Genomic DNA, 13,982 nt, shown 5'->3' with positions numbered 1-13,982 from the left:
AAGCTTTTTTTATCGATATGTGTGCTGAAAATACCTGGGATTATCTTTACATGGCCGTGGAGATAAAAAGAGAAAGTAGACGAAGAGATTCTGTCAATGTTACTTAGGGCCAGGTATGAAAAATCATTTGCATTCATTTCATACATTAATTTCCATTCATTTGCCTCTAACTTTTTCCATCAACAGCATTCCGCAAAATGATTACAGAGCTTTAGTAGGTTTCATTATTAGCTACAAGTTTTGCTCGTGACTCAAATCTGTATCTCTTATGCATCACGAACTAGAGCGGGCAGAAATTGTTACTGTTTTTCAGTGAATGTTTTACATTCACTGAAAAACAGTAGTGGTTGCTGTTCGCTCTGCTTCGTCATGCATAAGAGATACGGATTTGAATAAAAGTTGTAGCTAATAACAAAATCTATAATAGCTCGATAGATCATTTTGCGAAATAATGTTGAAGGAAAAAGTTAGAGGCAAATGAATGTAAATGAATGCACGAAATGAATGCAAATGATTTTCAATGCCTGCTTAGGGCCTAATGCAATATTCAGCTTGAAATGTGTGCTCCAGTTGCAACGAAAAACATATGCACAGGCCTTGTAACGTTGAACAAGGCGCTTCCGATGTAATCTTTCAAGATAGTGAATCTGGTGAAAGACTTCAAAAAAGGGATTTCTCGATTTTTTTTAAATGAACGTATCTGTTGTTGTAAACAATGCATTTGATTGTCGGTATGGCGTAACTGGTAGCTCACCCACACATACTAACACCACTATCAGGTTGTGATGGTAGCGTTTGCATGTGTAGGTGAGCCACCAGTTAATCCAAATTGACAAGCAAATGCATTATTTACAAAAGCAGATACGTCGTTCGAAAAAGTAATCGAGATTTCATTCATACAGCATGAATCGCAGATTGCATAATTTTGCGCAACGCTCTGCACGGCGAATGTGAACGACTCAAATTTAAGTTTAGTTCACTCATAATCGCCAAAAGTGCAGGAACTCAGCGATGAGTTAATTTGTCTCATGTTTTCCCAGGTTTTTCCAGGATTTTTCAGGGAAAAATTCCCGAATTTGAGAATAGTAAAGATTGGATTCACTCAGTTTATTGGTACTACTCCGAGACTGAATAAAATTTTCAATTTCAATTTCCTCATTTTCCGGCAGATTTTTTAGGTTTTCCACAGGAAACCATGAGACAAATTTTACTCATCGCTGAGTTCCTGCACTTTTGGCGATTATGAGTGAACTAAATTCAAATTTGAGTCGTTCTCATTCGCCGTGTTTAAAATATCCCCTCCGATGTCGTATAGACGAGTGCACGGATGGATTTGAGTTCACTCACTCGACCAAAAGTGACACAACAGCGAGGCCCTGTTTACTAAAAATGAACACATGAATAATACTCACGTAACATTTGAAACCGGCCTATCAACTTTCGTACACAAAACTTGTTAAGCCTTTTTCGCGCGATCCGAATACGCCCAGGCAAACTAACAACACCATCGGGTAGGGGAAATTATCCCCTTCCCGATAGTGCTCTTGGTTTGCGTGGGCGTACTTCGGTTCTCGTGGAAAGGACCTAGCAAATTATTTACAAAAGTTGATAGGCCCTTTTCAAATGTTACGCGAGCATTATTCATGTGTTCATTTTTAGTAAACAGAGCCCCGCTGTTGTGTCAATTTTTTTCAGTAGATGAACAAAAGTTCACCCGTGCACTCGTCTATATTTGGTTTCACTCAGTGTTGTCGAAAATTGATTATTCAAATACTTCGTTTGAATACTACCGAAACGATCAAAAAAGTATTCGCTCAAATTAAAAGTCACTTGAAGTATACACAAAATGGCGGGTTGCCAAACCATGCAGACAAAATAGCTAAGTAGGCCGTGCAACCAGATTTACTTCTATTCTCTCCGCGCGTCTCTTATCAAACATCGTCTCTGGTTTTCTCGATTGGAACAACTTTTTTTCAGTTTTGTGGTGACAGTCGACCATACTTTTACTAGAGCGCTCTAATAGAGACGAGTAAGTCTGGCAGCCACCATATCTGAGAATGAATTGTTTGTTATTTAATATACAATTTTGAACATCGCGACTAACATTTGAAAATGGTCTGAAATGTTGAAAATTTATGTATTTTTTTTTAATTCGGATTAACTAGAGAATGGCAGATGTTAAGAAAAAAAAATATGTGTGCACATTAATCAAAAATTATGCGTGAATTCTAAATTTGATATTTTACCAAACACTATTGTGGTTTTCACGAATATTTAGACTACATCGACGAAATTGTGAAGGCTCGTACATGATACAAATGTCAAAAACAAACACCTTTCCTCGAGGGGGAAGACGGCTTTCATTTGAGTACCTCTTTTACTAAGAGTTGCTCACAGCTACTCTGGTTTGCTCTGGGATCCGATCTAATTTGCGATGAAACAGAATTAGTAGGGCATATAGTGTTGGAATTTGACCATGCAAATGTCAGTTCGATAATGAAACGAAAACAAGGAATGAAGAAAATAAATGGATGCAATATTTAAATAAGGAAATAATCTCGTTTTCTACAGGTTCATTGAAGTTTTGGCTATTTTCTTAAAACAGTCTGATGATGGCTTTCTGCAGGACACTTTTCTCTTTGCAATGGTAATGAAATTGACTAGGATCTTGCTACCGTAGTACTGGGCATCCAGATGCTTAGAGCAAGCGAATGGATATTCCCTACCGACTACCAGCATGTACTTGAGGATGAATCCTGTGAGGATCTCGGTTGCTAGAACAGGAAAATACAAACGTACAAACTATTCCACCAAACTCCCACAGACGCCCCCTAGCCTCATTTATTAGATAGCAGGTTCTCCGATGAATTAAGTGTATTTTACGGCATAGATCACCGGCTAAAAAAACTAACGTTCCTCTACACCTAAAGCATTGATTGCTTGGGCTGTGCTGTCAAAATAATCGAGATAATAAAATCGTTCATCAGAGAGCAAAAGAGTTCCTCAGAGCTACTCTAGATTGCTATTAATTTTTCACTGTTTTCCCCCTCGCCTTTCCTTATTTCCGTTATGTATTTTGAGCTACAATATTTCGTTCATATAAATAAGAAACGTCATTTTACATCGATCATGAACTATTTTTGAATTTTCAAAAGCATAAAAAACACTTGCAAAATTACTATTGCGTAAAATGGCATTTATTATTTCTGTTGTGAAAGATCAGAGAGCGTCAGTGAATACCATAAATCATGTTCAATATGGATATTACTTCCTTGGATGGTCCAAACCTGTATTTCCAAAATCCTACACTTTACTAACATGAATCTAAAAAGTGGTTCCAGCGGGAGTTTAAGACGACAATCTCTATTTCATCCATTTGGCGCACCATACACAACCTGGGAATGTTTGGAACGACGATGTGATGTAATCCATTTTTTCAACGAACTTCCGTGCATTCAGTGGGACTACCACAACCTCGCCTTTTTAGACGAGGTTAGTTTTGACAACATATCCATGTTACGCTCCAGAGTATACGGAGTTCAAGGCCACCGCTTAGCGTTTCGAGGAGAATTTGTGCGGAAGCCTAGGGAATCATTGCTCTGTTTCATTGGACAAAACGAAATGATTGAAGCCTTTTCAACCAACGGCCTAAACTTTTTTGGATCCTGTCAGCGATTTGCTGTAGCGTTTTTTTATAATGCGTTTATTTTTCCAGTCTTATTTGCTATAGCATTGCGGAGCCGATATTCATTGTTTATATCATAAAATTACTTAAAACTAACGTTAGTAAAGCGGGGGCCGATTACTCGCGGCTTATGGTTAACAAATTGTAACAAGTGGATGTCAGGGTAGGGATTGAGAACACACGGTTTGGAGAGCAATGTGCTCTCGATCTCGAACTAAGTGACATACTGATGAAAAAGACAAACATGGGGGTACACCGATAGGCAGCTAACAACCAAGGTTGCAAAGACTCATTACAGCTAAAATAATGTTTTTCGGAATAATAAAACCAAAAGATGGTATGATGGCATGTTTTACTTGTAACTTACAAGAAGAGATTACAAAGTATGCGTTGGAAACATCAAACCTGTAAATTTTGCTTTCTATGAGTCGCAATCAGTGATTTGCTGATCGCTGAGTGAGTGAGTGAGTGTGTGAAAAATCGCTGATTGTGACTCTCATGAAGTGAAATAAACAGGTTTAATATGTCAAACACATTCTTTGCAACCTCTTCTTGTATCCTACCAATTCAAAATTTGATCATGGCATCTAATTATTTCATAATTTAGAAAAACATTGTTTTAGCTGAAATGAGTCTTTGCAACCTTGCTAACAACTTGGAAGAACACAAGATGACACTAACTACTAAATCCTCAGATCTATCAGATCTCGGCTCGCCAAGACAAAATTTAATAATGGTTAGAAGGTAGTTAGGCATTCCGCAAGATCAATTTGTTGAATACGCCCTTTTCAAAGGTTACTTGTTAGGAAAAACCAATATTTAAATGAAAATTGTAACCAATGGTAGCAGCGAACATGTGAGCAATGTATCATTCAAATCGGAAGGGATCGAGACAACACTGATTTTTTTTAGCGTTTTAGGCTGGAATGCTCTACAATCGCAATACTGTCCAAGATTAACTCCCTAGAATCTGATTTGTGGACGCTGGATCGTATCATCTTAAAAAGAAAATTTTCTTACTTGGTGTTGTGTGTTGTCCGTTGTCAAGTGTTAAATGGTTGTGTTCATCAAATTTTAATCGTTAAGATTTATCCATCAAGAGGACCGAGTAATATAAAGGAAATTAATCATATTGCCAAGCGGTTTTGGAATGACCTTCTAACAGCGATTAAACAAATTCCAAAAAATAATTCCAAATTTTTGTAGGATAACATAAGTAACAACTTATTTTATAGTGATTTTGGATGAAAATAAGATTGGAATTTTGTTCGATGGCAAATTTAGAGTGGTAGGAAACTAGATTTTAAACTGATCTAATAATGTGGTCCGATGTTTTTTTTTCAAATTAATCTTCAAAAGTAACCGCAGGATTTAGCAGTATTGTTAAGGTTCTGATATAGTCGGCAATGGGAATTTTAAATGTTGCACATAAAAATATGTACATATGTTGTTCATCTATCGGGACTTAAAGAGGTGCATGCATCTAGAAAGTAAACGTTCGTTCGTATCGATAAGGGGAAGTATTTGTAGATCCATAGAATCCCGATCATGGGGTGGTAAAGTCGGTTAATAATTAAATAAATTTTCAAAATTCATTCGTTTTTGAATGACTTAGAAACCTACACCATTTGTGTGTGTAATAGTATGTCTAATTTATTACAAGTAAATATGTCCTAACATAAATATTTTTATATTTCCAAGGATTACAGTTGATATAAATATAATAAAAAAAAAAGTATTGAGCTATTATGTTTTTTAAGGAAGTCATGATTTTAATTAATGGAAACCATTGTTTCTTAAGTTATTAAGTTAAGATTTGTTCTTACTGCAAACTTTAACTCTTTGAGCACCACACTGAAAATTAAGTCGACGCTTTTTTCAAACAGATGTATGTCGGATTTCTTCCATCCATTTTCTGATGTTTTTCTATCTTTAGAAAGGTTACTTCCACTTATTTCTATTAATCTTCTTTTTTTCTTAATTCACGCTACCATTTTTTCCCAGAGTCCAGTAGGATGGAACATTTTATTCGATATTTTATAAGCTTTCTGGTAAAAAAACAGTTGCTATAACTTGCTAAAACAGCTTGTATATCGATTCAACAAAAAATGAAAACCCAAAATGGATACATCACTCGAGGAACTAAGAAACAATATAAAAGGGGAACTAACATCCTTTTCAACAAGGTTATTAGATATTACATAAACTGTGAAAAATGTTTGTTCGAATAATTAAAAGTAGATTTGTGTTCTAGAGAATTTAAACTGTAAGTCAGCCATCATGATGTGCCATTTGTGGGTTCTATCCAGTTCATGTCATCAAAGGTTTATGATAAGTCGTCGTTTCTTTTCAGAGCTAGAAGTAGATTACGAATATGGGTTGCCCTTTCCCGAAGATGAACGTGTACCGGAGATGCTGCAGGAATCTGAATCGGAAACGGAGGTGGCTGTAGCGCCGGATAAAGTTGATTTGCCCGTTCTACTACGACGTGAATTTCCGGAGTCTTGGATTTGGTTGGCCTTTTCGGATGCGCAGTGGTGTGTTTTAAGAAAAAAAAAAAAGGATCTTGGAATTGGTTCTTCCCAGGGCTCTCATACGACTCGAGTAGTTAGCTCCTAATTTACACTTTCTCAAAATAGGGTGTTTGTTGGTCTCCGTCTTTGTCATTTTCCATTTCTTTGTCTTCTTTGTTAGTACTAGATTCTCGCAAATTTTCCATCCTTATCTGTTAGCTTTCTTCATTAATGTAATGAAAACATTGAATATGATAAGAATCAGCAAGTTTATCAACACAAATGCAGATGACTTCGAGCACATTATCCAAGCATATTTATGACGCTTAATCCCATCACTAGGCTCCCATCCCGGCTTTTATGCCGTGGCAGATTACCCGCAAGTTGGGCCAGAAGGAATAGCTATACGTAGTTTTTCGATCAGACTCCCAGGAGCACCGTTTTCAAAATTGGCCATGTCTTCTGCACCACCGGTCGTGGTAAGGAAAACCTTCCCGGAGGCGTGGCTTTGGAATGAGATCGATGCTAGGTTTGTTCGCACAGATATTCTTATGGGTCTAAAATGAAGCATTGCATGGCCTGCTATGTATGCCTGTATGTCAATAATCGAATAGGGAGTTGTACCAACAGTTGTACTGTCGAGATTATTCGAGATCTTGAAATACGTCTTATCTGTTCGAGACTTATCGAATTAATTTGGGAGCAACAAGTCGTGTCATGTTTCAGGCGCTTATGCATACTAATTCTATTTTTTAAATCTTTACTTTAAAAACTACTAAACCATAGATAATTTTCAGTATAGCGTACCTATGTTTTGTTCGATTCAGCAAATTGGTATTAAATTGAGATTGATCCTTATTTTAGCGGACCACTAGTTTTCAGGTTTAAAGCAACCATGAGGCACATTTTGAGACCTTCCTGTTGATGCAATTTTGAAGCAACCTGTTATTTTTTTTTCCATTGAATAAGAATATGCCTTTTGGTAGGTACGTCAAATCCCATATGTACCAGAACGTAAAAACCGAAGAAAAGTTGAATTCAAACTGAACGTAGGAAATTTGACAGCCGTACAATTCCCCTGCTCTGAACAAAAAATGGCACTAGAAAACTTGGTTCTTTTATATTTCGAAGAAATACCACACATTGCGGTACTAGAGCTAATTACAGTAATATTTAACGGTGATTCCTTTCAACCTCATAGTATGGTGATTGAAGTTCTGTTTAAAATCAGCGTTGGTCGCACAACTAATTCAGTCATGTTACTGAGCTTTGAAGTGCGTTTTGCTTGAACTTCTCCCCGGAACAGTTACTGTTCATTGTGTTTGCTCTAAATCATGCAAATCGCACTTTATACTAACGAATCATTTCAATCTTCATCAATAAAGATCGTGAAATATTGTACAAAAAGCACAGCAGGCCAATTCCGATAGCTTCACCTACAGCCGATATCGATGTCGTAGATAGTCCTCTCGTTTATGCTAGCAAAGTCACAACATCCTCGGCGCCGCCAACCATTCGTAAATCGTTTCCCGAGACTTGGATTTGGGATCATACCGACGATGGGTTCGTGTAGTTTCTTTGTGTTTTCTGTAGTTTAACAATAATTAACCGTTTGAATAAGGCTCTTTCCGTTTATGTAGGGGAAATGGATGTAATGTCGGCCTAAATGCCCCCAATTTGGGCCCATACAAAAATTCAGCAATCGACTAAATTTTCAATAGCGACGAAAAATATTCATTAGTACCGTCCCAATGACGTGTTCATCTAGATAAAATTGATAAATAGGCCAACATTAGAGCCATTTCCCCTTTATGCTTGTGTACCGTTGACTAACATTGTTGGAAATATGTAAGAATGTAACTGGGCAGTTGTGTCAATGATTCGGGTGATTCAATAATACATACATTGAGGTAGATCAAGATGCCTAACTTCGAATAGAGTTCTCTACCACCGTTAGCATTAGTGAGCAGCTTCACTAATACATGCGTTTTACTGGTTGAAAAAAAAAACCGCTGTCAAGCCGAACACTTTGACAGCTGATTTCGGGGTTGAAAATAATAATTCAATTGTAGTACCATAGAGGTAACTCTAAGACTAGTAGATCCCAAAGAAACGTACTCAACTTTTTGGCTCAGCTCAGGTACTATCTTCGGTCCCAAGCTAATCGATGCACCCCTCGAAACATAGGAAAATCCACGAACTCCTCATTTTATCTGTCAAACTTTCATAGCGAATCAAAACAAATATAGTGTAGTACTAGAATTTTGACTAGAATGGGGTACGTTAATCGCTTTGCTTGGTACCAATAGGCTAGTCAAGTAGTGAGCCAATTTAAAATCGTTAGTTTCCACCGGTTGGTAGTACTGAATTTTGAAGAAGGTTCTGATGCAGCTGTAGTGGTTGTAGTTAGCTGCACATTGTCAATAAATCTCTGAATAATCATAGCAGAAAACTTCTACAGAACTAACTACAGAATCGATCATTTTCATCGATATTCCATTAACATTCAAGGTGGTACAGCTTATGTTTAACCTTTATTTGTTTTTTTTTCGATAAGAGTAAGAGATTGTATCCAAGACATGACCGTAATTTTGATGTAGAATTACGTGCTCGGTATCAACATTCGGCGACTGTGTTAGGGAAACCAATTTTTCCCATCATGGAAACGCTTCGTTTTCTGACGACAAAACTTAGCATTTTTGTGAACAAAACGCACGGAATTTTTGGTTTATTCAATTGATAATACAGAAAGCGAAAATTGATTGGAGGAATTTCTTGCTAAAATTTTCCAATTGCGAGATATTCGCGATCAATCATAAAAAATCGTGTTTTTTTTTATTATTGCTAGCGTCCTGGAGAAAACCTTAACTTAATTCGAAGTCTTTCTGGTAAAGTAACAAGGTCATGTTGTATTCGGTCATTGCTAGAATTTTTATGTACCACTTCGATACTGACGCATTTGACCACAAACGTTTGGTTGCTGGGTAGGTACATTTTTGAATATCTTTGGGGGTGATGTAGCTGGCTGCAAGGCGAGTGAACGTTAAATTTTTTTTTTTTTTTTTTTTTATTAATTTATTTGGTAAGGCTCAACCGAATTAACTTTACAGAGCCGAGGATTCTTGGTCACTATACAATACATCTTAAAAATATAGTCAAAAGGTACAACACAATAAACACTTTATCTTCCGCTATCCAAAAAGCCTCCTCCATCAGAACTGGAGCCGCTTCCAGTAGTTTCATTGTATGGCAAACTGTTGTACGCCAACGAGGGTCAGAGCGCGTCCATTGCAGCAATGGACGCAAAACGTGGTCAGCACTCACACACTCATCACGAAACGGTTGCTTTCCAAAGTCGACGACGCATCGACCGAAAGAACTGCTGATGAAGAACAATGAGGAGGACCACACAATGGTTGCTGCCGAGAAAACAGACGATCGCGTAGCACACATCGAGAGTGGTCTGCTTTTGTCGACAGCCGAGTGAACACTCGAGTGAACGTTAAATGAAAACAACAATAATTTAGAGTGGTCGTGAAAAGAACCGTTTTGTCGTAATGCTGAGCTATTATGGTGTTCAACACGGATGAGGCTGGCGAGCTGTAAGTTGTTTGGAACAAGGGTGACACGCTAGGTGTCACGACGAGCTACTGAATCCGATCAGTAGCGGTGCGGCTTCTTCCTCCTTCTTCGGTAAATCGAGGGCTCTTGAGGGCAGCCTTGATAGCTAGCTGCTTGCTCCCCCTTTCGTTGTGTACTGGAGAAAAATGTACAACGCCACGTGCCGCAAGCCCTGCTGCTGCTGATGATGCTGATGACCGGACACCACCACTCACCACACGCGGTGATTGGATAAACACCGTTCGGCGAGACCGTATGGAATTCGATTTTGAAATCTGTGTTAGGGAAAGCGCTTTTTGTAGGCAATCGGTGATAATTTTGATACCATTGCAACAGTTGGACATTTGTTTAATTCTCAATGGTGACCGATATAAAATTAATAAATCGTTCATTTTAACAGATTCTTAGAAACATTTCCAATCGATTGGCTTGTTTAGAATTAAAATCTATCAACTATTGACAGAGTTATATGTGGTCAAAACCTGACCACTTTTCGATGTGGTTAATTTTGGTTTTTTGAAATTTCACTCCCAATATGTTGCTGAAAGACGTAATCCTACGTAAAAAAGACTTCGTATGGACGTTTTTGCAAATTTTCTCCATAGATGTTTACCATAACTCTTCTGGGATAGTTTTTATATATTTTACTTAAAACTACTTCTAAAATTGTTTCTCGGGAAATTAAAACAAATGCTCGGGAATCGGAAATCTGGGGATGTCCCGGGTAAAAAATACTACTCGGGAACATCAGGATTCTTTCCTGGAACGTCTCGAGTTTAAATGTATGTAATTCAAGTCAGGAAGGTTTCGATTCTTCGCCTGGAATGTCTGCAATCCCCGTTTAAAATGTTTGGAATTTTCATAAAATCCACACCATTTTGGGAACATCTGGATAGTCTTGTGGAACGAATCGAATCTCAATTGGGCACGTCTGTAATGCAAGTCAGAAAGATCTGGAACCATTTTCGGTACGGTCTGGAAGATCCGTCTAGAACGTCTCGAATCTAATTCGGGAACGTTTAGAAGACAAGTCGGGAACGTCTGCAATCTCTGGCGGGTGCGTTGGGAATTCCGGTCGAAAACGATTGGAATCTCCGTCTCTAACGTCTGGAATCATCGTCGGGAACGTCTGTAATCTCCGTCTCGAACGTCTCGAATCTACAGTAGTTCGGGCACGTCTGGAATCCAAGTAGGCAAAATTTCGAATCTCCATGGAAAACGTCTGGAATCTCCGCCTGGAACGTCTCGCAACTGTGGTGGGCACATCTGGGAATCCATGTCGGGAAGATTTCAATCATCCATGATGGTTTCTTTCCATTTCAAATCGTGTTTCCAGAATTTATTTGAGTTATTTTTTTAATTCTTTTAAAGGGATTTTATGTATCCTGGATTGATCCCTGAATTTCTGAATAGTTTTGGGAGAACCTCCTAAATTTCAACCGTTAGAAAATGGTTTGTTTTTCAACAAGAAATAAAGCAGTTTTACATACAATATTTAATATATTGCATGCAAATACCCATCTGGCATATAATTGTTAAGCAAGGTTCGTTACAAGGGCTTAGTTTAGAAACCTACAAGCCCAGTTTTTTGCATCAGTTAGTTTCTTATTTCTTGTCGTAAAAGCTCGATGATAAGCTCCATCTTAAAAAAAATCTTTCTTAGTAGGTTTCTATCCATACTTATCCTCATCCTACACTACCGGGATTCGACGTATGGGTATGCTTGCTGATAGGAGTTCTATTGTGGCTGTGAATGCCATGCCAGGACAACTGCGGTTCAAAGGGGCTTTTGTGTCTCTGTCTGCACCAGTAGTGGCAGTGAGGAAAACCTTTCCGGAAACGTGGCTTTGGGAGATGGATGGCAGGTTTGTTGAAGGTCTACCCCGCATGGGTTGGGTATGTTCAGTAACTTAACCTCCCGTTGCATGACTTGCCACAGAGCAAGAGGTAAATGTTTGTTAGTTGTTGAATGTGGGAAACATTGTTTTGATCGCGTCAGGATATTTCGTTTTCTCTCTCCACTTTACCTGACTGTCGCGGGACTGGAGTTATTATCAGTGTCACTTGAGTCGCTTTTCTGCCACGGTGGCCACAAGGAAGTGACGGTCATAATAGACCCGTGAACACTCCTTTTGTGTTTTGATCGTGTACGTGTAAGGATATTTCAGAAGTGCTTTCTATTTTACTACACTCTGCAAATGTTTGGATTTTCATCTTTCAGCACAGTTCGCTACTATAGTTCGTAGTTAATTTAATTTTAAAGTGATTGCAATGAATTAGCAGTCTGCTCAAAGTATGACTGCTTTCTAGATTTACAGATTCTTGCTTGCATATTGCTTTCTCTCCACTATTAGTTTTCATCGAAAGAGAATAAGCATGCTCTATCTCTCACGGTCACGTCAGGCAACAGCGGTGAAAGCAGAAAAGACAGCAGAATTGCAAATAAATCGGGTGTTTGCGGTCAACATTTAATCAATTTTAACTTTAATTGAAAACTCATAGCGTGAATGACATCAACAATGTATCAATTTCAAACATGACGAACTATTTTTGACTATTGGTATAATTCAATGAAATGAAATTCAACGTGTCTAAATCGTTTAGTTTAGCTGGTAATGAATTGTTCTTACTGAGTGACTGTTGTGTCTCCAATAGAGTCAGTGGCAGAATGTTCGTTTCTTTGTACACATTTGCATTCTTCCTGCCCAGTGAAGTATTCTACAAGTCTACATGGTCTACAGAATCCTTATAAAACCAAAATCGTTACTTGGTTTCAAAGCTATTGATCAATTTTTAATAAAATCTTTTATCACTAGGTTTTTATCCATCATACATATCCTATCGTAGCGGGTTTGAACCTATTGCTCCTCGAAGATCTTTTGAAAAAAAGCCCAGTATCAAAACACCACTTCGTATGAAAGAGGCTTTGGTTGCTCGACCTTCACCAGTAGTGGTAGTGAGGAAAACCTTTCCGGAAACGTGGCTTTGGGAGATGGATGGCAGGTTTGTTGAAGGTCTACCACCGTAGGCTTACCAAGTTAAAATAGTCCTATATTGAACAAACACTAAACCTCTCGTTGCATGACTTGCTGCAGAGTACCGCCTAAAGACAGTCGTTGAGTGTGTGAAATATTGTGTTTTGTTCGTGTCTTTGTGTCTTCCGGTAGTCTCTGCTATATGATTTTCATTGTTATTAGTTTGTGACACATCAAATCTGAATAGTATCCACCTTTTGCCAATTAATTGTGGTTTGAGAACTATACTTTCCGCTTTGTTCAAGAGGATGGCCTAAAATTGACCTTCTCAAATCTGGACAGAGAAGAAGCAGTATGTACCAATTTGGTTTTATCAAATAGAAAATCCCCAAAGATTTTGTTTTTGCTGACTGAATTTGCAGATCTCGTTTTCATTCGTTTTCCGAGATTTAGATGTGGAATCATTTTGATGGATTTGTGAGATTTATTGATGCTTGTTTGTCATTCATATGTAAACTACTGTGGCTCGATTAATACAGTTGTTATGCACCACAAGTTGAAGTTGTATTTATTTTATTTAAGTTGATGATTTCAATTTTAACAAACTAAGTTGGTTTTTACACAGCCACAGAATTCTACTCAAATTGAGTTTCGTTCATCCAAATTTGCTGAAGCCACAGTTGTTCATAGACTCATGTTCGAGGAAATTGCTACATGGAACTCAAATAACAGATGAATACTGTGGCCGTGTACTGTCCAGAATATGGAAAAATTACGTTCATTCACTGCCAGTTTTATGACAAAAAACTATCCTTCGGTTCTGATAATATTCTCACGAATATTGATATTTATCAATGCTTGAATTGCTCAGAATTGTCATTTTTTTGGTATTGCACATTAATTGCACAGTTTCGTAACCAAAGACTTAGGGTTAAGGATGTCTTTAGCGAACGTCCTTTCTTATTGCGATGGCGACACTAAAGTTCAATTTTCTTTTGGAGCTTCCAGAGATTTCTGCTATTAGTCACAGCGCTCGAGAAGATCATATGCTCCTGAAGGAACTAAGTGTCATCATGTCAACGCCAACGGTCAATGATGCGCAAAGGAAATCACAGGAATTTGTAGAATTTGGTTTTTCTGCTTCTGAAAATGTTGAACCCATCAGAGTGCGAAGGAACTTTCCTCGCT

At 38.0% G+C, this 13,982-nt stretch overlaps 1 protein-coding gene across 13 annotated transcripts in view; it reads left to right on the top strand.

Moving 5' to 3' along the window:
- LOC135697020 (thioester-containing protein 1 allele S3-like) overlaps positions 1–13,982 on the top strand; it is a 71,580-nt gene that overhangs the window by 42,101 nt on the left and 15,497 nt on the right. The window contains exon 8 of one of the 13 annotated variants that reach the window (XM_065216577.1): positions 12,636–12,822. The exons of 9 other annotated variants lie outside the window; for them this stretch is intronic. In XM_065216577.1, the coding sequence (XP_065072649.1) occupies positions 12,636–12,822 (187 nt within the window). Of the gene's footprint in view, positions 1–6,038; positions 6,223–6,540; positions 6,728–7,583; positions 7,762–12,635; positions 12,823–13,982 lie in introns of all 13 variants that reach the window. 3 more of the 13 variants (XM_065216579.1, XM_065216576.1, XM_065216578.1) reach the window with 3 other exon arrangements.

Source organism: Ochlerotatus camptorhynchus, unplaced genomic scaffold (assembly GCF_037179485.1).
Source record: "Ochlerotatus camptorhynchus isolate MF236.1 unplaced genomic scaffold, CSIRO-AGI_Acam_v1.1 ptg000064l, whole genome shotgun sequence".
NCBI lineage: Eukaryota > Metazoa > Arthropoda > Insecta > Diptera > Culicidae > Ochlerotatus > Ochlerotatus camptorhynchus.
The sequence above is the reverse complement of the archived record's forward strand: the minus strand, read 5'-3'. Positions and strand labels throughout refer to the sequence as shown.